This window comes from Saccoglossus kowalevskii, chromosome 10 (assembly GCF_978046115.1).
Source record: "Saccoglossus kowalevskii chromosome 10, keSacKowa6.1, whole genome shotgun sequence".
Taxonomy (NCBI): Eukaryota; Metazoa; Hemichordata; class Enteropneusta; family Harrimaniidae; genus Saccoglossus; species Saccoglossus kowalevskii.
This window is the reverse complement of record NC_140650.1, coordinates 29,309,705-29,333,328: the sequence shown is the minus strand read 5'-3', so window position 1 is coordinate 29,333,328 and position 23,624 is coordinate 29,309,705. Positions and strand designations below refer to the sequence as shown.

General features: G+C 37.9%; 5 protein-coding genes across 5 annotated transcripts; 2 read left to right on the top strand and 3 right to left on the bottom strand.

Moving 5' to 3' along the window:
• Positions 1-579, bottom strand: LOC102806082 (histone H1-III-like). The gene has a single exon (XM_006825889.3). It carries the CDS (start codon positions 577-579, stop codon positions 40-42), a length of 540 nt encoding a protein of 179 aa, XP_006825952.1. The 3' UTR covers positions 1-39.
• A 2,767-nt stretch (positions 580-3,346) lies between these two features.
• LOC100378699 (histone H1-III-like) lies at positions 3,347-4,612 on the bottom strand. Its single transcript, XM_006825888.3, has one exon. It carries the CDS (start codon positions 4,540-4,542, stop codon positions 4,018-4,020), a length of 525 nt encoding a protein of 174 aa, XP_006825951.1. The 5' UTR covers positions 4,543-4,612; the 3' UTR covers positions 3,347-4,017.
• A 4,860-nt stretch (positions 4,613-9,472) lies between these two features.
• Positions 9,473-10,057, top strand: LOC100376801 (histone H1-III-like). Its single transcript, XM_002742277.4, has one exon. It carries the CDS (start codon positions 9,473-9,475, stop codon positions 9,995-9,997), a length of 525 nt encoding a protein of 174 aa, XP_002742323.3. The 3' UTR covers positions 9,998-10,057.
• Positions 10,058-17,278: 7,221 nt separating this feature from the next.
• On the bottom strand, positions 17,279-17,848 carry LOC100376651 (histone H1-like). Its single transcript, XM_002742276.3, has one exon. It carries the CDS (start codon positions 17,816-17,818, stop codon positions 17,279-17,281), a length of 540 nt encoding a protein of 179 aa, XP_002742322.1. The 5' UTR covers positions 17,819-17,848.
• Positions 17,849-21,543: 3,695 nt separating this feature from the next.
• LOC100378551 (histone H1-like) lies at positions 21,544-22,916 on the top strand. The gene has a single exon (XM_002742288.4). It carries the CDS (start codon positions 21,582-21,584, stop codon positions 22,122-22,124), a length of 543 nt encoding a protein of 180 aa, XP_002742334.1. The 5' UTR covers positions 21,544-21,581; the 3' UTR covers positions 22,125-22,916.
• Positions 22,917-23,624: the final 708 nt, after the last annotated feature.

The following is a 23,624-nucleotide window of genomic DNA, read 5'->3' as shown; positions in this document are numbered from 1 at the left end:
TGGTTAGGTTTGTTTGCAAACAAGCAAGCCATTGTTCGCTCACTTCTTTTTGGGAGCAGCTTTCTTTGCTGGCTTCTTTGCCTTCTTTGCTGGCGCTTTCTTGGCAGGCTTCTTTGCTGCCTTCGGCTTCTTTGCTGGCGACTTCTTAGCTTTCTTTGGGGTCTTGGCCTTTGGTTTCTTTGCCTTTGGCTTCTTCGTCGCTGCCTTTGGTTTCTTGGCTTTTGGTTTCTTTGCCTTGGGTTTCTTTGGTGTCTTTGGCTTCTTTGCCTTCTTCTCAGCCGTAACTTTAGCTTTCAACTTGAAGCTACCAGACGCACCAGTACCCTTGGTTTGCACAAATTTCCCATCGGTAACACCAGACTTCAGAGCACGTCGAATAAATGGAGTGATCTTGTCAAGGTCGACTTTGTAGTTAGCACCGACGTATTTCTTGATGGACTGAAGAGAAGACCCTTTGCGATCTTTCAAGTTGGTGATAGCAGCAACAACCATATCGATGGTTTTAGGGTGGGTAGCCGGTGTCTTTGGCTTCTTTGGCTTGGTAGCCTTCTTCTGTGGAGCAGGTGCTGCGTCAGACATCGTGGTAGGTTAGTTGTTCACTGTACAGTCAGGAAGTAATCTGAATTTCCCGCTAAATGACCGACCTATATTTTCCAATGGCGAACGTCGGAGAAGACATGTCCTACTCATTGCTAAAACAAAATGGCTGGCGTCCACTCTGTTGTTTAGTTTGTGTTTCAGAGAGAAATTAAAACAGTTCGCTTATTCGCATCTGGTTTGGTGAAGATTCAAAAATATGTTAATCGATTTATATAGACTTGGGAAGTTCTAATGAACCACAAAACAGGCCGATGATACTTATATATGTTATAGAAATCCATGTTCAAAGTTCACAGTGTTTACAAAAAAATTGAGTTAAAATTGTTTCTCAGATAAATTTTCTATGAAAAATAAATTGACACAAGTAAAACAAGGCTATAATTTGTATTTTAGAATGTCTGCTAATCGAAATAAAGGACATTACGTCGTGATATTGACAATTTGGGTGAGTTTTTGCAGTTTTAAAAACTGATTGCAAGCACAATCTGGACCATTTCTGTCCTACTCGAAGAGGGCGTACATGGTGGTCAACAAATTATTGAATCGTGTTTATAAATATAATTTCTAGCAATTTCTGTTAAATTTATAACAACAATTATTTCATGATGAGGGAAATCGTTACATTTTACAATGGTTGCGTTTTAGTATAGTTTTCGCTGGGAATATGGCGGCGGTGCCGCAACAAAACAATACGTGTCATTCGATTGTGAAAAGATTGGCCACGCAATTTAAAACATGTATCTATATCAGCTTCAAACTTCAACGACCGAGGGAATTACATATATTTTTTATTTTTAAATTTATACCATATTTCGCTTTAATAGAAATATAATAACTACATTCCAACATTAAGAAAAAGTCATTTGAGACAGAACACAGATTGTTAAAATATCGACATTGTTTTTGATCATCGTTCAATCACCAACATTTCGGAATAAGGGATGGCGTATTATGGTGCATGACACTATAGGTATGGACGTCAGTTTTTTCACAATCTAGAGCAAAATGAAGAGTTAACAATTCTGAATTATTCGTTTAATTACTTGTTACTCTTTGGGTCTGTGTGGAAACACAGTAAACATATCTGCCTTTTACGCTGGTAGTTACATCACCACTATACATACTACTGAACGAGTAAGTCTTCTGTCAGAAAATACAGGGATATATTTGCTCTATGTTATATGTATTTCCTTGTTTTTTTTGTAAAATTTATACTTTCAGTTGTTCAACAGTATTAATGGAATCACCTGTGGACAATATCAAATCATGTGATATTGTTTTCCCAACCACATTTCATCATTGTTTATATAATTAATTACAGTGAAGGGCATTAGACTGTGTCGTTATACACGTTTTATAAATATACATTTTTATAATCAAAATGGATGTTAGAATTTAAATTGACCAATCCGGAAATTGTATTATTGCATTAACGTTAGTTCTAGGTAATTATAATCAGATACCGTAGTTCAACATTATATAACTATGGACGTAGACAACGAATATTTAGCTCTTGAGCAAATTACTATTTGAAACATACATTATTCATAAGTCTGAAGTAGATCGTTTCATGGTTATGTTTAGTTATATGTGTGACAACAAGTTTTAACGTAATCTGACTCAAAGATGTCCATAGTTGTGTCAGAATTACAGTTGCATAATTGTTTTTATAAGTGTAATGAGCAGGGTGGCATAATTAGTAGAATGTCGTGTGTACACTAAAAAATATAAATACACTGAGTCACTAATATGGATGTCTAGAACTTAATGGCCACCACGTATGCTATTTATTACTGCAGAGGTCACGTGATTTGTACAGCTTAATTGTGTATAAAAAGTTTACACGAACACGTAAAACAGTGAAAACGTGTGGATCATGCAGTTGATGTGAAGTGGCTTGACAAGAAAGTACCTTGGATCTGGTTTAATTCCTCGGTTCGCGGTCACTAGTTGTGATTAACAAGAACACAACCATCTCGCGTTCAACACATTTCCCGTCCAAGTGGTCTAAAAGCACTACTTCTCAAACTTTAATGAGACATCATGTATTTTTTACTATTTAGAACTGGCATCCTACTGTATATGTTACAGATTTATCATAATCTACGAATAAGTTCCCCGCGTTATATTTACATTGCGACGGAGTAGCCAATCAGCGACATCGTCACAGCAAGTGATTTCGCGCAGTACGAGACAAGCCATTGGGTTATTGACCACAACTCCCCCATTTCTAACTCTAAAGCAGCTGATTCGAAAGTTTCTGTATTGTTGTTGAAAAGGCAGATCTACCTGCATACACAGGTTTATTTTGGCACATTTGTGTTTTGCATTATTTTATCGAAGGGGTGGTTTAGTTGTGCACACAAAAGTCTTTCAGTGGGCAATTCTCCAATGGCAACTAAGGACAATGATATCGTGTACCAGTAACCATGGTAACAATGACCCTGCGCATGAAATGTTTTTATTACTAGTATTAGAAACACATACTTTTCACAAACAGAACCTTCTATTAACTTGAACGTGCAAGTTTTGGACATGTAAACCAGAATCTCTGAGTTACAAAAGTGTTTCCAAGCAACGGACTAGCATTCAAACTACGGACATGATTGCCAGTGCGGACTCCCACATACGCCATTCAGGCAGCATTTCTTAACTACTGCTAACAGGTCTGGAAACTGCTGGGTCCACACAACAACCTGTGAGACGTATAATTTGAACACACTTTGAAATAAATATCACGTGACCATGACATTATATGCTATTTATAAAACCAATTCGCGTTAAAAACATTGGGAAAGTTCACTTAGGGGTTGACCCTTTGAAATTGCGGGGGGTGGGTGGATAAAAGATTTGTTTTAAAAAGTCAAGAGAAATAAAAATGTACAAATAATACACCGCAAAAACAAAATTGCACTGGTCACACTTTCCCAGCCATCTCCACGGGCGTCATGTGAACACGTCCGTTTTTTTTTCGTAGTATATGAAGTCAAACAAAAACGTACTAGATGTGAGTAATTAATTGTTGGTCATTCCTGAGGCCATTAATGTATTCTGGGTGCACGACTGCGATATAAATAGTGACTGTGCTTGCGGCAGGCTTAAAGCTATATGACACGAAGCAATCTCGCCAACCAACCGTGTTTCTGAAGGAGTGAACAGAGATCACATGTAACAAATTAATACTGTAAACACCTCTTTACCGTAATATACATGTACTAGTACACTTCGCAACGACAGTCAGGGGCTCAAATCAACAACAAAGTTTTCCATCCTATAATATGGTAACAAGTGGACACAAATAACAATCATTCATTCATTTAACACACTATTGTTTTACGGTATACTCTTTTTGGAGGATGTGGTGGCCCTGAAAAGGGCCGTTTGGTTAGGTTTGTTTGCAAGCAAGCCATTGTTCGCTCACTTCTTTTTGGGAGCAGCTTTTTTTGCTGGCTTCTTTGCCTTCTTTGCTGGCGCTTTCTTGGCGGGCTTCTTTGCTGCCTTTGGTTTCTTTGCTGGCGACTTCTTAGCTTTCTTAGGGGTCTTACCCTTTGGTTTCTTTGCCTTTGGCTTTTTCGTCGCTGCCTTTGGTTTCTTTGCTTTGGGTTTCTTCGGTGTCTTTGGCTTCTTTGCTTTCTTCTCAGCCTTAACTTTAGCTTTCAGCTTGAAGCTACCAGACGCACCAGTACCCTTGATTTGCACAAATTTTCCATCGGTAACACCAGACTTCAGAGCACGGCGAATAAATGGAGTGATCTTGTCAAGGTCGACTTTGTAGTTAGCGCCGACGTATTTCTTGATGGCCTGAAGAGAAGACCCTTTGCGATCTTTCAAGTTGGTGATAGCAGCAACAACCATATCAATGGTTTTAGGATGGGCAGCCGGTGCTCTTGGCTTCTTTGGCTTGGTAGCCTTCTTCTGTGGAGCGGGTGCTGCGTCAGACATCGTGGTGAATTAGTTCTCTTCGCTGTGTAGAGAATTGAGAAGTGATCTAAATTTCCCTGCTGAACGGCCGACCTTTATTCTCTTGTGACGAACGTCGGAGAAAACATAGTTCATTCCTTGCTACAACAACATGGCTGGCGTCCATTCTGTTGTTTAGTTTGTGTTTCAGAGATAAATTAAAACAGTTCGCTTATTCGCATCTGGTTTGGTGAAGACCCGAAAATATGTTAATCGATTTATACAGACTTGGGAAGTTCCAATAAACCATAAAGCAAGCCAATAATACTTATATAAGTTATAGAAATCGTTGTTCAAAGTTCACAGTGTTTACAAAAAAAATTGAGTTAAATTGTTTCTCAGATAAATGTTCTATGAAAAAAAAATTTACACAAGTAAAACCAGGCTATAATTTGTATTTTAGAATGTCTGCTAATCGCAATGAAGGACATTACTTTGTGATATTGACAATTTGAGTGGGTTTTTGCAGTTTTAAAAACTGATTGCAAGCACAATCTGGACCATTTCTACCCTAGTCGAAGAGGGCGTACATGGTGGTCAACAAATTATTGAATCGTGTTTATAAATATAATTTCTAGCAATTTGTGTAAAATTTTAACAAACCAACAAACATGTTATGATGTTTGAAATCGTTACATTATAATGGTTTTGTTTAGTATTATACTTTCCTTTCACCACCATACTCTTAGCATCAAAAAACTAAACAATACAAAACATTGAATTGTGGAACTCGGAATCTGATCATGAAATTAATGAGTGATATACGCGCTATAAATGTCTACTAAGATACATATTTTCTTATTTTAATTAAGCATATCCCGTTTTAATCGAAATATAATAACTACATCCCAATTTTTAAATAAAAAGACACACCCAAACTCGTGTACCAGTACCCTGTATTTGAGACAAAACAAAGATGGCGGTGTCGATGTTGTTTTAATCATACCTTAATCACCAAAATCAACGTAAAATGTCATATGTATATCGATGCAGAATTATCTTTACTCTGATATACGTGCAATAATGCAGATGAAAAAAATGGTTCGTGAATTGTTATTGACATCATGAAATAAAAAAAATAAAATGATATTCAGAATTCAAGAATCCAGGTGACTAATCACGTGACATGGATGCTTCTTCCATACTGTAAAATGTTCGATTAATCTTGGGGTTTTATTTTCATTCATTTCACTGACAGCTAGATGTTCTAAATCAAAGTCCAGTCAATAACTTGAACTTAGATTTTATGTTGTTTAATAGTAAAACATTAAATTGGAAAAGCTGGTGGAAATTCCTGTTTAATCAAATCCACTAAAATCAATGTACAGTGGCCGCTCGCTAAGTCACGGGTGTAGGGATCCAAGCAGCTAATAAAACCGTGATTTATGCACAGGGAGCCCAGGAACTATGATCAACTGTACACACTCCCTATGAGCGGGGGGGGGGGGTATCGGCTGGTATCTAGTGTAAGAAATAGTCTAGTTGATCATAGTTCCTGGGCTCCCTGTGGGTATACCCACATATACATGTATATTGATTGTTTTTAGCCTGTGATCGTTTGTTCACATCAGCCACACACGCACACACACACGGTTATGGGGTTTACTTGTAATATTCAGATGATCAGTCCCATCAATAATACTGTAGTATGTTCGGAATTACCATGCTTGTCGCTGGTGGCGTTCTTCGCCAGCAGGGTTTATTTATTGGTTTTTATCGGAAATGGTCTTTATTATGCGAAGTGACCATCTTTTTATAGCTCCATGAAGTGTCAAATTGTTACAACTTGATAACTACTGCAAAGCCTGATCTTAGATACATCGGTTACGGTGTGTTTTTGTTTTCATCCAGTTTAGCAACATGTAGGTCATGTTCGTTTTAGGTATACCGTGACTCAATAGCCCCATAAAGTGGCAGACATAACTAGGTATTTACGAAAGACCGAGTTCAAAGAGACTTTAATTACAAAAAATACTAGTTAAAAAACACAAAGAAAAAGTAGAGCATTAAATAAATTAATGGTGATTGGTCGATACGCATGCAAGTCGACCAATCAAGCGTCTTTTCTCATATGTCATTAACACATTGTGTGCATGACCTTGAGACAAGGAGAAAGTTGTAATACCGCGATGTTTTATCACCGAGGTCACCCGAATTTGTTTTATTTGCACGATTGTATTCAAGTTCAGATGGTATTTCAGAATATCCATAATATTACTAAGGCATCGACGTGTTAGTATCATAATTTCTCATAGTTTTGGTTTTAAAATACGGCCGATTTTAAAGAGTGCACATAACCAAAATATGACGTGTCGTTTCCTGACTTGTTTATTTTCAGTCATAGACAAGACTATATATTACTAGTCTGAGTTCCAATGTACTCATCCCGTGTATAATGTCCGAGTTTTATAACAATCTTATTTTGCTTTACACGCAACTGATTCCATGCGACACAGTTTACTCCGCGTAAATGACGATTAAACAATGATTAAAACAACATTTTTATCAACCTATGTTTTTCTCTTAGATACAAGGTACATTCAATTTCAGACCACAGTCTCTATCCCAGAGGGACTGTGCTCAGACTAATAATATGCCGTTTTTCGGGCGGTCACAATTTCCAGACACTGATCTGAATTTGTAAAACCAAGCGACCAATAAAATTAGAAACGCCATACCTGTACACCTCTTCCTAAAGTTTTGTTTTTCGCCGACGTCGCTGATATTTGTCCGTTCGTTCTTATTTTGCAAAAGTAAATTTCGATCGACTTTTTTAATTTAATGACAACATGGTTGTGATACTAGTATATGACATGCTTTTCCAATGTTTTTTTTTTTTGGGGGGGGGGTGACATTGTTTTTTAAAATTTGATTATAACGGCGTTGAAATAATTCAGTTGACAAGCACATCGTCTCCATATGCCCAGAATTTAGGCAGACCTCTCGACTTGGAGTTCAACATGATGTTCAACACAAGCAGGTTAAACTACAAATTATATACGATATAATGGTAGCTTCTTTCATCTTTTTACAGTAAAAAATAGATTTTTACACTTTTTTTTTCATATTTATAAGTTTTTATTGGTCATCATTCATAATACACCAGTAAGCAGAATACACTGCGTACATATACAGACTAATATACAAGTGCATTCAAGACATAACAATTTGGTGGATTTAATCCACTTATTACAGTGTGTTTCAATTTTGTCTTTGTTCAAAGCAATGTTGTATTCAAGATGATAGTTATACTTGACTTGGTTCAGAAAAGTTGGAAAATGGAGTTTTAGGTTTCTCATTTTCATAAGCCAGAAGCAGTAAGTGGTTGTGCAACCTAGACAAAGTCACTTCCCAAAATAAAATTTCAAAAGAGTTGGCACATTAATAATGCATCTCTGAAACACTGGAGGAAGATTTTTACACTTTACAGATAAAGCAAATTCCTAATTACATTTTTAAAATATATTTTATTATTATACATCTGTCACCGTAACGCCATAAGTTACAGCGTGCCGTAATTTTGCGGTATTTTACGGGGTATTTTCATACTACCATATTAGGAAATGCGAATTCCAAATATGGAATAATTACGCGCGTAAGCGTCCTATAATAATAAAAACAAACATGACTGCCACCAGGATTTGACCGGACTCCATACAAAGAAGTTCGCTGATTCTGTTCTAAACTTTTTGGATTTCGGCATTCCCATGATGTATCCCTTGGTAGGAAAAGATGTATAATAATAAGGTCATTACGAAGATACCTCAAAGTATGCACTCAGACAGTACGATGTCGCATCGACCTCCGCTGCGCGTCGGTCGATACTGCATACTGCCGCTGTACTGTCTTCGTGCATACTTTGAGGTATCTTCGTAATAACCTTATATTATTTGTGTTTAAGAATCAAAATTGGAAATTGCGTACGAATTACGAAATTTAATGTGGAAAATGTATTATACCCTTACAAAAAATAAGCTCTTCTTACAAATTACGGACAAATAAAATAGCTGATTACATTTTACACGTTGTCCATGTCAACAAATTTAAGTTTTTTATTTATTTAAATTACATTATTACGAAAATAAAAACAATTGATTACAGCTTACGAAAATTCCCCTTGCCGACCCTCACAAATGTTAGTGAATCAAACTACAAGAACACGTTGTCCGAAATCTGGGACATCTACACAGAAACTAAACCTCGTATTGTTTTGTAAATTGTTACGCCACTTCTATACTCCCAGCAAAAGAAAAAAAATAGAACAGAAATATTGCGAGGCAATAATTCCACACATAAATAATTTTTGTCAACGTTTCATACACATTTCTGGAAATTGTTAAAAGCGTTTCGAGCGATGTATTGACTACCACATACGCCCTCTTCGACTAGTTGAAATGGACTAGAGTGTGTTTGCAATCTGTTTTTCGAACTGCAAAAACTTAGATAAATTTCAATTATCAAAGACTAATGTCCTTCATTTCGATTAGCAGACATTCTAAAATACAATTTATAGCCTTTTTTTGCTTGTGTCAATTTCTTTTTCACAGAAAATTTATCTGAGAAACAATTTTAAGAAAACATTTTTGTATACACCGCGAACTTTGAACATCGATTTCTCTAACATATATAGTTACGAATTGCCTGCTTTATGGTTTATCAAAAAGTCCCAAGTCTGTACAAATCGAATAACACAAGTTACGGCCTTCATCAAGTCAGATAATGACAAGCGCACTGTTTCAATTTTATTCTGAAACACAAACTAAATAACAGAACGGGCACGCGCCATGTTTTTGCAGCAATGAATGGGCCATGTCTTCTCCGACGTTCGCAATCAGAGAATAAAGGCCACGTCATTCAGCGGGAAACTCAGATTACTTTTTGACTCTGTACAGTGAACAACAAATCTACTACGATGTCTAGCGCAGCACCTGCTCCACAGAAGAAGGCTACGAAGCCAAAGAAGCCAAAGGCACCGGCTACCCATCCTAAAACCATTGATATGGTTGTTGCTGCTATCACCAACTTGAAAGATCGCAAAGGGTCGTCTCTTCAGGCAATCAAGAAATACGTCGGTGCTAACTACAAAGTCGACCTTGACAAGATCACTCCATTTATTCGTCGTGCTCTGAAGTCTGGTGTTGCCGATGGAAAATTTGTGCAAACCAAGGGTACTGGTGCGTCTGGTAGCTTCAAGCTGAAAGCTAAAGTTAAGGCTGAGAAGAAAGCAAAGAAGCCAAAGACACCGAAGAAACCCAAAGCAAAGAAACCAAAGGCAGCGACGAAGAAGCCAAAGGCAAAGAAACCAAAGGCCAAGACCCCTAAGAAAGCTAAGAAGTCGCCAGCAAAGAAACCAAAGGCAGCAAAGAAGCCCGCCAAGAAAGCGCCAGCAAAGAAGGCAAAGAAGCCAGCAAAAAAAGCTGCTCCCAAAAAGAAGTGAGCGAACAATGGCTTGCTTGCAAACAAACCTAACCAAACGGCCCTTTTCAGGGCCACCAAATCCTCCAAAAAGAGAATACCGTGAAACAATAGTGTGCTTGAATGAACGAGTGATTATTCTCACTGGTTCCCTCTAATTATGCAGCTCATCTCGAAACACACGGTTGGCCGGCCAAACCATTAGAAACTCGGGATGGCAGAAAGGCTGTGCAAAATATTTTATTCTTTCACATGTTTTTCCGTGATGAATCTGTTGTATTTTGCCCAAATGATTTCTGCTACCCCTCTAAGTCTCTAATGGCCTTTACATACATTTTATTATCAGAACTTGTTATCTATAACCCTCGCTATGTTCGAGTAATTTACCATTAGCTTAGGTGGTCGGAATACGTTTGGCTTTTTAGGACAAGACGCTTTAACACCCTCTTTTGCCCACATCGCTTCGCAATTATCACAAAGTTTGTAAAATGTTCACGCATGTTGTCATGTCGGCCAAAATGACAGACCTTTATGGTCGAGATCTCCAGTGTCGTTTTTCTGAAGTTAGTTTTTGGTATCTGAACGATGCGGCCCAGTAAATAAAGATGATCCGGCCCTGGTTTGGATGTTCTGCCCCAAATCAGGTTGATCGATCCTGCCCGGGTATAAATTATATTCCATATGTGTTCATATCTAATGTTACTAATGTAATATATCAAATGAACGTATGACTATCTTGTTCACAACTTATTTTTCACGATTTAACACCGTGTTTGACACAGTGCAACAGGTATTTGTTCATTTACTTGCCACCGCCTGTACACGTGAGCCTGTGCGACCGCAGACATAGAATACACATCTAATACAGTCTGTTTCAGCCAGGGTTCGAATGCACATTTGTGGTTTGTCGCGTAATGAATGTTACTAGTAATGTGCACAACGAATGTATGACTATCTTACTCACAACTTATTTTTCGTCTTTTGTAGGACTTTTCAGAGTTCGTGGAAAGAATGTTGGCTGCATTTTAGCACAATGCAAATGTTTATTAGAACCAAACTTGCATATGTGCGAGTTGGTACGAGGTTTAGGTGTGTGTGAACAGTTCCAACAAGTTCATATGTATGCATATTACTGATATAACATGTATGACATTTTACATGACCCAGAAACAAATGAAGAAGTACACAAAATACATAAATATACGGTCAGCTGAACCATGTCATTGTCTAACCACGGGTCAGCGTCATTTTGTACATTATACAGTCTGTGACTAACTTATTTACGCCTTTTGTAAGAATTGCTGAAGTGAACTCGACTTGCATACAGTCTCTTGTTTATATGTTGATGTTTTTTCATTAAAATATCATGGGAGTATTTAAATGGTCACCGCAAAATAAACACGTTTTGCAACAAACGTTGCGTGTTGGCAGGGCCAGGGTGCCATGAATAACTTGCAAGGAAAAGAGCGTGTCTATTTCGATCAACATGTTGCAACTTGTTGGTAACGAATCTGCAACTTGTACCACACACACAGGTCAACAAATATTGTCAAGAAACTTTATCCGTGTATCATGGCCTATTGGAGAAACAACACATACAATCTTCAGAGAGAGGCTCAGTGCCTCAAGATGGTGAAATATTTGACATTTAGCACAGGACTCCTGGCAAAGTGGTCATCTTGTACCTAGTTCGTTTGACAAAACAGGATTTCGATAGAAAGCGCCCTCTAGAGATACGGACGCAACGTTTACCACTTGCGTATATTCTCTGCTCTCAGTGTCCACATTTCGGCGATAGCGATTATTCTGATTAAACTAAGATCCTAGTTTGGGCTTTTTCTTTCTTAAATGTATATAAAAAAAATAGATGGTAATAGATAATTCATAATTCATTGTCCGAAATGTCTGGTTATATTGAATAATTACCAATGAATACGATTACAATTTCTGTATCTTATATTTTGATCGTAATGAGCGTACAAATGCACCTGATTTACACGGTTCTGTTGGGTTTCCTGTACGGCAGTGGCGGATCCAGAGGGGGGCCATGCCCCCCCCCCCCAAACGCAGACGATTTATATCATCTAGATTACGCATAGCTTCTCTGCGATTTATGCTCCGTATATCTTAAGCGAAGCTTGGACCCCCCCGATACATTTTGCTGAATCCGCCACTGCTGTGCGGTAGCCGCGGCGAGTCGTACTGCCACCTGAATCATCCAGGCACTTTTCCTGGGTTATGTTGCATTCGCCACCGTGACGGTTCTTTTTTTAGTAACCGTGCATCCGTGTAAGAGGCCGTTGTATGACGGATTTTGGACGTGTATTAGCACGGATGTCACATGAAGTATGAAGAAAAAATATCAATGGAAATATGAATGACTTTTAGTATAATGTACAAATAATTCTACTCAAATTGTATTTAGGTGGAAACAAGAAGATGTGATTTTTGCGAAAAACCGTGAGAGTATACTGATTTTGGCATTGATGGCAGCACCAATTTTGGTATTAATTTCTAGACCTCCTAGATGAAACAGGCCCACATTCCCGGTTTATACAAATATATACTGAATATTTTCTTTTGAAATTATCTGACTTTTGACAGACATTTAAAATATGATAAATAAAACTAAACAGACGATGGAAATCATCTCGTCTACAGCCAGTTACAATATTCTCCAGTAGCTCGGACAGATTTACAACCTATCCTGAGGGATGGAGCTACGTCACAGGACGTTCCACGTTGCTAAGACGCGAACCACTGTACCACGTATTTCTATGGGCTCTAAATAGCTAAACTCGAGAAAACAGCACAAATCAATATTGAAGTAATCCTGGAAAACCAAATTTATATATGTTGCACATGCAGAGGTAATCTTGTTAGACTGTTCAGGGGAGTCTCGACAACCATCGCAAAGTACCGTTTTCTGAAAGTTTTCGGCCTTTGTTTTCACCTTGATGGTTGCCAGGCTGTAAAAATGCCCGGATGTCCACCATGAGAATAGCAGTGTCTGTAGATGATTTAAGTTTTCTGGCTAGTCATGACTAATTTATCAGATGCCTAGCCAGTAAGGTTAATAACACCTGCTTTGTTTGTTTGGGCAACCGAATCATATTTTTAGTAAATAAGGTGAGAAATTGTTACGACATGTGTTATCGTTGTTGTTGATGCTGATTGATTGTTGTAAAATCGTTGCACAATCTCACACGTAATACGTACAGTTATTTAATGGGGTGGCTCCGTGAAGTTGTTTTTACCTCCATTGTGACCCCGGTCTCAACTCTTGTGAACAACAACAACAGCACACATTTCTTTGGTGGTCGGACCTCAGAAAGTTTGCTTGAATAACAAAAATATCAATGTCTAACGAATATTAATGTTTCATTTTTGAGTTGATTTTGTTATGAATGTTTCAGCTCTGTGGTATATATTTGCCCCAGTGTATCGAAGGACAATGTGACAGATTACAAGTTCTCGTTGCATCTTTATTTTTCCAATCTGAACGCAGAGTGATTCTAGATTCATACTCAGTCTGTTTAAATCGTCGTGTTTGATACGGGTCCATGTTACAGTCAGGGCCATTGCCCGAAACGTATGATTATACTGAATACCGTTCTTTCCTTTCTTATAGGGAATATATCTCAATTTATGTTGAGGCGTTCTTATAGTAGTGGAAGGTTAATTTTAGGGGAAGTCTCATAATTCTGAAGACAATCAGTGAGTCATGTCAAAAGTTCGACACGAATTTTGTTCCCGGTTAAGAGGCCATGACTCTATTTTCAGTACAGAAGTAGAAATGATGTTCTAAATACAAAAATAGACAAGCCTTCGTGATTTTGATAGATTTATGTCTCCAAAACCCCACATGTTAGATGGTTAAGTTAAAAGATCTCTTTTCATACCCATACAGATGTACATGTGAAATCACTACGGGAACAAGCCCTACCAGCACTGTGCTGATAGACGTCACAGATATATCATACATCAAGCCTTTATGCAAATCTCCAAATGAGGATTGCCCCAATGATTGCAGGCAAGCAGTGATAGACGCCTTAGGTGCCAGTAGTACCAACCCACTGGACAGCGATTCTGGTATCGCGACCTGTAGGGACCTTTTCGACAGAACCGCCGGTGGCACCCTCCGACAACGTGATTTTGTACGCCCATTATGATATCAGTAATGACTGTACGGTCGCTGGATATTTTGAACTTGGCCAAATCTGCTGTTGGAAGATGGCATATCCTGCGACATACTTATACAACCAACATTGTTCTGACACACAGCCGTGCCAATACATAATCTATTGATTGTATTTTTTTTATGAAAACACATCTATTTGTTAAACGAGTTGCCTTATTATAATAGATGTCGACTCTAAAGTAACCTAGCACAATTCTTTGACAAATAACATTTGTAATTTTTAAACATTTGATAACAAATACATTTTAAATTAACAGAAAGTCATACATATGTTAGTGACCACCTTTATATAATAACTGTCTATGGTATCATTTTAATGAAGTTCGTTGGGTGGTTGCTATAGACAGGTTTGACTGACATAAATTCCTTTTTAGAATTTGTATGTACACTATTTTCACGTGTTTACAAGTACATGTGTAATTGTGTTTGTCCAACTCATTATTGGAAATCAAATGTTATTTGTATTACTGAAATTATTTGAATTTGAAGTCTGTTAATAACATGTGATTGTGACGTTTACAATATCAATTTAATGGCACATATAAATATACTACTTGAAATGTCATACTCTGTTTTAATTTCTCTCAATGCTGTTATGGGTAAAATGGTGGGGTTTGTTGGGTCTTGGAAATGATATGTGAAATATTTGATGGCCTGCCAGTGGATGAAGAAAACGTTATTCAGAACGGAGGCGGAGGTGAGTCGTGCATGTTGGAACACTATTCAAAGCGTTAGCAATTGAATTTCGAAAACATATTGATTATAAGTTTTGTGCCGGAAATTGGACAAAACGTAACACAAACACAAACAAAAGCATTCTCCATTACTTTAATAAATCCATATTTACAGAGGTGTTACACAACATATCGGCTTACTCCACTGGAGACGCTTCATCACTGAGCTAGTACAGGGATCAGATACTGCATTGTATATTAACCCGTGCCGCTATATGTACGCATTCGTTAAGAACACTGGGCTGTGTGTGAACCAATGAGATCAATTCAAGTATCGGGCGTAACATATTTTGGATGTTGTCAATTTAAGCGCCAACAACTTGCGTGCGGACTATACCATTTAGGTGTGGGGTGGTGGTTATGAGTATGGGTGGTTCAAAAAAGGGGAGGAGCTAGCGTGCGTTGATCACTGTTGTTCTCACTTACTCAAGTACTAATCATTTACTTTTATCTCTCTTTCAGGTCAAGCATTTGCTAACAAAAATATGTTTATTGAGACAAATAATGTGTGTGATTATGTTTTCTGTGTATTTTTTACGGTGTATCCCTTCTTGGAGGATGTTTTGGCCCTGAAAAGGGCCGTTTTGTTTGGTTTGGTTTTTTTGAATGCCGTACCGAAATGGTTTGGTTTTAATTTAGTATGCCGTATCGAAATGGTTTGGTTTTAATTTAGTATGCTGCACCGAAATGTGGTTTGGTTTTAATTTACAACGCCGCAAAAAAATGGTTTATTTTTTTTTGAATGCCGTATCGAAATGGTTTGGTTTTAATTTAGTATGCCGTATCGAAATGGTTTGGTTTTAATTTAGTATGCTACACCGAAATGTGGTTTGGTTTTAATTTAGAACGCCGCAACAAAATGGTTTATTTTTTGGGGAGATTGCAGTACCGAAATGGTTTTAATTTAGTATGCCCATGGAAGGTACTAACCGTTACTACCTTCCATGGTATGCCGTACTGTGGTTTGGTTTTAATTTATAGTGCCGCGTCGAAATGGTTTAGTTTTTTTTTTTTTGGATTGCCGTACCGAAATGGTTTTAATTTAGTATGCCTCACAAAAGTGTGCTTTGGTTTTAATTTAGAATGCAGTGTCGAAATGGTTTAGTTTTTTTGTTTTGATTGCCGCACCGAAATGGTTTGGTTTTAATTTAGGGGGTACTGTTCCGAAATATGGCGTAGAATGTTAGTGACTGCCTCGTTGTCAGTTCTTCCATACCGCTCCCTCCACATAAACTCATCCAAATACCCAGGCAACATGCTTTTCGATACTCCGTTCATTCTTTTCAGCTTTGCCTTGGCTCTATTCCAGTAGCTCCTGGGTATGGACTCCGGTGACTGGGTCGACGAAGTGGCGGCTATGATTAACGGCGGCATATAAGTAACGGTAGTCGTTCGCTAGTTGTTGGTAGGCTGCCCACTGGTCCGAATGAATGGTTGTCCCAGGAACAACCTTGTCTTGAATTATTGGAAGAAGGGTGGCGGCATCACGGCGTTCGACTATCTGCATATATCCAATGGATGGTTTAAAAAACCTATCCAACATACCAAACACCCATCTTTCTTCAGCTGGGGCCCTTCCACGATGATGCTTACACTTATGGCAAAATAAACTTTCGTCAATTTCAACCACAGTGCCTGGACCGCCCAACTCGATGTCTTCGCCCATCATCTTTGTACTGCACACTTCACGCAAAAAGTTGCAATAGTCTACTAGCGACTGGCGAGACACTCCAGTCTCAGTACCAATTTTCCTTGCCGGGTAGTCCATAGCCCATTTTAGAATAATTTTTAAAAGAATGTCCAAACGTAAACGTGACTCAAAAAAAAGATCCATGTCTAATTGAAAATCGGGTTCGAAATTTTGCGTAATCCTCGAGTGAGAGTTTTCTTTAATCATCTGATAATGCTGAAATGTTGACTTTTGAGAGAATATTTAGTACATGGAACAATTACTTGTAACGCAAATTGGGAAAATCTTTATAAACTCTATAGTAGTGAGCGGCGAACATTTGTTTTTTCCCCCGTTCATTATTAAAACATATTAGCAGAATCAAAATCGGAAGCGACCTGACTACGTTTTAAGTTTGTAGATTTCCCAATACCCACCTCGTCCCTAATGGCCCATTCCCCACTTGTCTCTCCAACAACCAACGCCATGCTCATTGCATTACTGTGTTGTATCGTTTCAACCAGGCAAAGTGGTTACGATACAGTGACGTGTATTGTTTTAACGTGATAATTTACATAGCAACGACATTCATCCACTCACACGTAAATTAAAACCTATTGTTTACGGTATTCTCTTTTTGGAGGATGTGGTGGCCCTGAAAAGGGCCGTTTGGTTAGGTTTGTTTGCAAGCAAGCTCGCTCACTTCTTTTTGGGAGCAGCTTTCTTTGCTGGCTTCTTTGCCTTCTTTGTTGGCGTTTTCTTGGCGGGCTTCTTTGCTACCTGTGGTTTCTTTGCTGGCGACTTTTTTGCTTTCTTTGGGGTCTTGGCCTTTGGTTTCTTTGCCTTTGGCTTCTTCGTCGCTGCCTTTGGTGTTTTGGCTTTTGGTTTCTTTGCCTTGGGTTTCTTTGGTGTCTTAGGCTTCTTTGCCTTCTTCTCAGCCGTAACTTTAGCTTTCAACTTGAAGCTACCAGACGCACCAGTACCCTTGGTTTGCACAAATTTTCCATCGGCAACACCAGACTTCAGAGCACGACGAATAAATGGAGTGATCTTGTCAAGGTCGACTTTGTAGTTAGCACCGACGTATTTCTTGATGGCGTGAAGAGAAGACCCTTGGCGTTCTTTCAAGTTGGTGATAGCAGCAACAACCATATCGATGGTTTTAGGATGGGCAGCCGGTGCCTTTGGCTTCTTTGGCTTGGTAGCCTTCTTCTGTGGAGCAGGTACTGTGTCAGACATCGCGATAGATTAGTTGTTCACTGTATAGAGTCAGGAAGTAATCTGAACTTCCCGCTTAATGACCGACCTTTATTCTCTTGTAGCGAACGTCGGAGAAGACATGGCCCATTCATTGCTACGACAAAATGGTGCGCGTCCATTCTGTTGTTTAGTTTGTGTTTCAGAGTAAAGCTAAAACAGTTCGCCTGCTCTCATCTGGCTCGATGAAAGCCCTAAATTGTGCTATTCGATTTCAACAGACTTTGGACTTGTGGTTAAACTCATTAACTATGTTAGTTGTATTTATATCTTGAGAGAAATCGATGTTCAAAGTTCAGAGTACAAAAACAAATTCTCCGTTAAACTTGTTTGTCGGATAAATTTTCTATGAAGACGACACCTACACAAGTAAATAAGTACTAAAAGTTATATTTCAGAATATCTATCAATCGAAATTAAAGGCTTTTCTTGATGTTAATGAAAATTAAGGTGAGTTTTTGAAGTTTGAAAAACATGTGGTAAGCACACTTTGGACCATTTCCGACATGGCCGAGGAGGGCGTCGAGGCCCAACATGGGCCTCAATCATATATCGTCTATTTTTCCACATATTGTGTAAATTTTTAAAAGAAAATCTTACTGAGTGCATGTGCAGTCATTACATAACATTGTTTATGTTTGATTATTAGTATTTTTTTCATACTCATAAAATTGACAAAACCTAGAATGTGTGTGCACTCACTGTGCCTGTTTTTGGACGGTTATAGATTCGAACACATTCCTTTGCCAACAGAACCACCGAATGCGTCAAACTAAAAAGCTACCAACCAATTTGATTGAAAACATGATAAGATAAATAACAATCTATATAGAATAAGAGTGATTTTTTGGTGGTTACACTGCTTTTGCTAAAGCCTACGAGTTTTCGTCACGGTACATTCGTTCTTATTTCGATTTTGAATCGAGCAACTTTTTTAGCAACAGGGGTAAAACGTGTTCAACCTTATCTGTGATTGTGACATACTCTTGAAGTAACTAAGTGTATTTATTTACTAATAAGTCGTATGTTACTATCAGCCCAACAAAGGCATTCTCCTCAATTTTATGAATATTTACAATTCAAACTGAGATGACAGGTTTCCTTTGACCGGTTGAATGACATTTGAACGTTTCTCTTGATAAACATAATTTCCGTGTCATATATTGCATAATAAAGAGCGCAAATTAAAGATTAGAATGTTAATTTTTTTTTGGAACATTAACCTCAATTATTCATGTTAGATCTTACCTTTCCCCTGTTACGTAATAGTTGTGTTAACAAAACTCAAGTTTATTATTTAAAATCATTCGTTCGCTCTCACTGAAATGTGGAATACTAGTATATCATGGTGTAACTGCTTTGTAACATCATGATTTGGAGTTCCATAGTGACATAATTCGACATTTTCTTCTGTTAAACGTTGATTGCAGGAAAGCCATGCACAGTTTGGATGACGATTCTGTCTTGACCAGGTTACAACACAGTTCATCTATGATAAACCATGGAAGTAATAAGACCTCCATGGATAGACAGACTGGGATAACATGATGGTTATTCGTTTTGTTCATGGTTACTAAAAAGTAACCGTGTTTTGTTCTTGTTGGAATGGCATGTTAAACTTATCAATAAGTCGCATGCAGCTGTCTCAACGAGGCTCGAAACTAGTGTTGTTATCTTGGGAGCCTAGCTTAGTTACCGATTTGAAAAGAAGGAAGACGCATGGTGATGTTGGAGCACACAAGCTGCACTTGATTGGTACATTGTTTTTAATTCTTCAGTTCCTTTAGTTTCTTTATCATTGCAGTAAATTTACATATACAAAAATAAAAAAAAAATATGTATTCCTGAAAACAGTTACAGTATGCGTTAGGCAGTTACAGAGGTAATTATCACAACGTGTCAATAATTGGTGATCTCAGATACTATATACATGTACTAGTATCCAAACACAATTTAGAAGAATAACCGTGATACAAACTGACATATTTTGTGCCGGACATTCTTACACATTTCAATGTGTTGGGGCCAGTGAAAAGTCACTCATAGATTTGGTAAAACCAATCGGCCCTACGATGGTAAATATAATTTTCTAAGATGTTATAAAAAGAGAAAAATTAAAAGGAAACGGTGTTCGTCTATATTAATATGGTAGACATTGCAATAATGTGACAACATTCAACTCCATTTTCCCTCTTTTATTTTCAGTGGTTGACACATTATGATATTTACACTAGGCTATTCATGAAAGCCCGTGTAATTGTGAAATTATGTAAATTGTCATGATCATAAGTCTCCTTGCGTTCGCCATTGTTTAGTTTCTTTTGTCTATTTTTGTCCGGCTTTTGTTTCCGATGTTTCATTTATTTTGTCTTTGTTGTCAGATTGCGCATGCTCAACCCAGTTATGAATTTCACTGATTTTTTACTTCTCGTTCTAACTGTTTCATCTAACCGATTTTTCGTGGTTAAAGAAAGCTTTTAATTCTGTTTTTTTTTTATTCTTGACTTTCGCACCCTGTGTTGATCACGAGTTGATTCTTTTGTATGATCAAAGATGCACAACGCCTGTGGGTTATTTACGTCCAGAATAAACTTTTCTTGATTTGTGATCGCTTGTTACTGTAGTGTGTCTTTTTACCTTTGAATTAATTGCAAGTTGAACATGAGATGTTGCGAAATTATATTTCCGGCACCCAAGTCACAAAGTCACCTAGAGTTGGTTGTCTCTGAACACAATTTCAATGTGCATGTGTGTGCACTACATTTTGGTAAAACAGAACATTCGATGGTTTACTACTAGTCATCACAAAATAAAAAACAAGAATTTGAGTCAGAATTATTAACATCTTCTAAGATTGGGCCCAAGCCAAGCTGGGAACTAATACAAACACACAAACAAAAGAACAACTCATAGTAATTTGGAGCAGACATTACAAAAAATAATATGTTATGGATAGTTTATCCATGGAATTTACTAACGTTAGTACCTTCCATGCTTTATCTAAAAGTGAATATTCTATCAAAATGCAATATATAGAGATGAAATTTCAGCAATATGAAAACGAATTTATTTTATGGTCAAAACCAGATCCCAATATGAATTGAAATGACACTCGTTCTTATCTATATCATTCTGTTAGCTAAAAGTGGCACTAAGAGAATTTCACGCAAATTGTCGAAAATTAGTGCTACAAAATCGAGTTAATAATCGTTGGCCGCCATGGACGGAAATGCACGAGATTGTGCTTCCAACTTGTTTTTCAAACTGAAAAAACTGATCTGAATTTTTATCACAGTATTGATTTTTCATTTATTTAAGTAAACAGACATTCAAAAATACATTTTGAGGCAATTTTTCGCTCGTCATGAATTCATTTACTGAGTAAACTTATCAGACAAAGTTTTTTAATGAAGTTTTTTAGTCATCATTGTGAACTTTGGTCATCGATTTATCTGAAAATATAATTACAGTTTACATTTTAATGACTTTAATTTCAGGCCCCATGTCTGTACAAATGAAATAACAAAATTCGGGGCCTTAGCTGAGTCAGATGAGAACAAACGAACTGTTTTAACTTCACTCTGAAACACAAACTAATGCAACAGAATGGACGAGCGCCATATTATTAGCCATGAATAAGTTGTGTTCTCTCCGACGTTCGCTATAATGGGATAAAGGCCACGTCATTCGGCGGGAAATTCAGATTACCTCCTGACTCTATACAGTGAACAACTAATCTACCACGATGTCTGACGCAGCACCTGCTCCACAGAAAAAGGCTACCAAGCCAAAGAAGCCAAAGGCCCCGGCTACCCATCCAAAAACCATCGATATGGTTGTTGCTGCTATCACCAACCTGAAAGATCGCAAAGGGTCTTCTCTTCAGGCCATCAAGAAATACGTCGGTGCTAACTACAAAGTCGACCTTGACAAGATCACTCCATTTATTCGTCGTGCTCTGAAGTCTGGTGTTACCGATGGAAAATTTGTGCAAACCAAGGGTACTGGTGCGTCTGGTAGTTTCAAGCTGAAAGATAAAGTTAAGGCCGAGAAGAAAGCAAAGAAGCCAAAGACACCAAAGAAACCCAAGGCTAAGACACCAAAGGCAGCGACGAAAAAGCCAAAGGCAAAGAAACCAAAAGCCAAGACACCGAAGAAAGCAAAGAAGTCGCCAGCAAAGAAATCAAAGACAGCAAAGAAACCAAAGGCAGCAAAGAAGCCCGCCAAAAAAGCGCCAGCAAAGAAGGCAAAAAAGCCAGCAAAAAAAGCTGCTCCAAAAAAAAAGTGAGCGAACATGCTTACCATACCAAACGGCCCTTTTCAGGGCCACCACATCCTCCAAAAAGAGAATACCGTAAACAATAATGTGTTTGAATTTACCCTGGACGTACATCCATGAATCTACGTATGAATGGGTACATGTATAAATTATCAGGTTGAAACAATGCACTGTAGTTCGTAACCGCCTCGTTGAAACAAGGCATGTTTACATTTTTTATTGTAACAATGTATGTTAAATAATGGCCAGTAATCCTCTCAAGTTGAAACAATGTATGTTAATGAGTACATTCTGGCAGCTATATAAACATTACAAAGATGTATCAGACTATGAGAATGCGATGTACTATGTAACTATGGATCCTTTTACGGTATATATTCTTGAAAGACAGTATCCTATGTGACTCAGCTCCGGGAGTCATCTTAACTTTAGTCTCACGAATGAGGCTGTTTTAGTCACAGTCCCTCCACTTGTGAAGGGACCGTGTTTTAGTGGTGATATTTGCATTGGGAATTGAAGGCAACCCCAATGAAAACGAACATTTACATTCACATAAATCACAGTCCCTCTAATGCACACAGAGTAATCATGTGGGCGGTTGAAAGATTTTTTGAAAACAAATCTAAAGCTAGACACAAAGAGAGAGAAAAAGAATTGCCGGGAAAAAAATGTTGACATATTCAATAAAACTAAAAATGTAGGAATGAAAAGCTCCCAAAAAGTTGCACTGGTCATACATGCTCTTCCAGCCATCCCCATATTTTAATACTTAGGTGACTTCTATTTTGTCATGATCCTATATGTAATATAGCAAACTGGTGTTCATTTATTTGCCAAGACCCTGGACATTGTATTTGGACAAGAACATGAATCTGACAATTGAAAACAAGTACAGGTAACTGGATTTAACATTCGCAGGATATGCAGAACAGATTTTAGTGGCGATACTCTTGTTTATTTCAGACCACAACTTTCCTAAGCAATGTAAATGAATATCTGAGTGCTCTTATTTAAAAATAATGCACAGTGTCGCCCAGTAAATTACCCATTCCGGTTTCACCGTGGGAATCACCACGCTTTCCTTAGCACATGAAAGTCCCATGGGCTGACACTGCCAAGTGTGACCAAGCTAGAGAATTTTCATTGTTACTTCATAGTTAAGTAACCAGCCAATAAGAAAACGTTTCACTTTTTGACTGCAAGGGCATTATCCAAACTAAGAAAACCACCTAGAACAGTCTGATGCACTCTTTTCATCACTACACTAGCATGACTCTCCTTTTGAAAATGTCTGCCATGTTAAAAATGGCTATTCTGAACATAGTAGTGATCAGGTGCACTATGCTCTCAAAATCTTTTCAAGATAGACTCAATTGCAAGAGTGACAATTAGCAGTTCTGCTTAAGTGATAGGCAAAACTTGTCATCAAGCCAATTAAGTACAATTGTGTGTAGGAACCGTATCAGCACTTTCTGTGGATAATCAAGCAAAAGAAATGCGCAATTGCCA

Bases quoted from the DNA above. Each gene is read 5' to 3' on its own strand.
- LOC102806082 (XM_006825889.3), bottom strand. From the start codon at position 579: ATGTCTGACGCAGCACCTGCTCCACAGAAGAAGGCTACCAAGCCAAAG.
- LOC100378699 (XM_006825888.3), bottom strand. From the start codon at position 4,542: ATGTCTGACGCAGCACCCGCTCCACAGAAGAAGGCTACCAAGCCAAAG.
- LOC100376801 (XM_002742277.4), top strand. From the start codon at position 9,473: ATGTCTAGCGCAGCACCTGCTCCACAGAAGAAGGCTACGAAGCCAAAG.
- LOC100376651 (XM_002742276.3), bottom strand. From the start codon at position 17,818: ATGTCTGACACAGTACCTGCTCCACAGAAGAAGGCTACCAAGCCAAAG.
- LOC100378551 (XM_002742288.4), top strand. From the start codon at position 21,582: ATGTCTGACGCAGCACCTGCTCCACAGAAAAAGGCTACCAAGCCAAAG.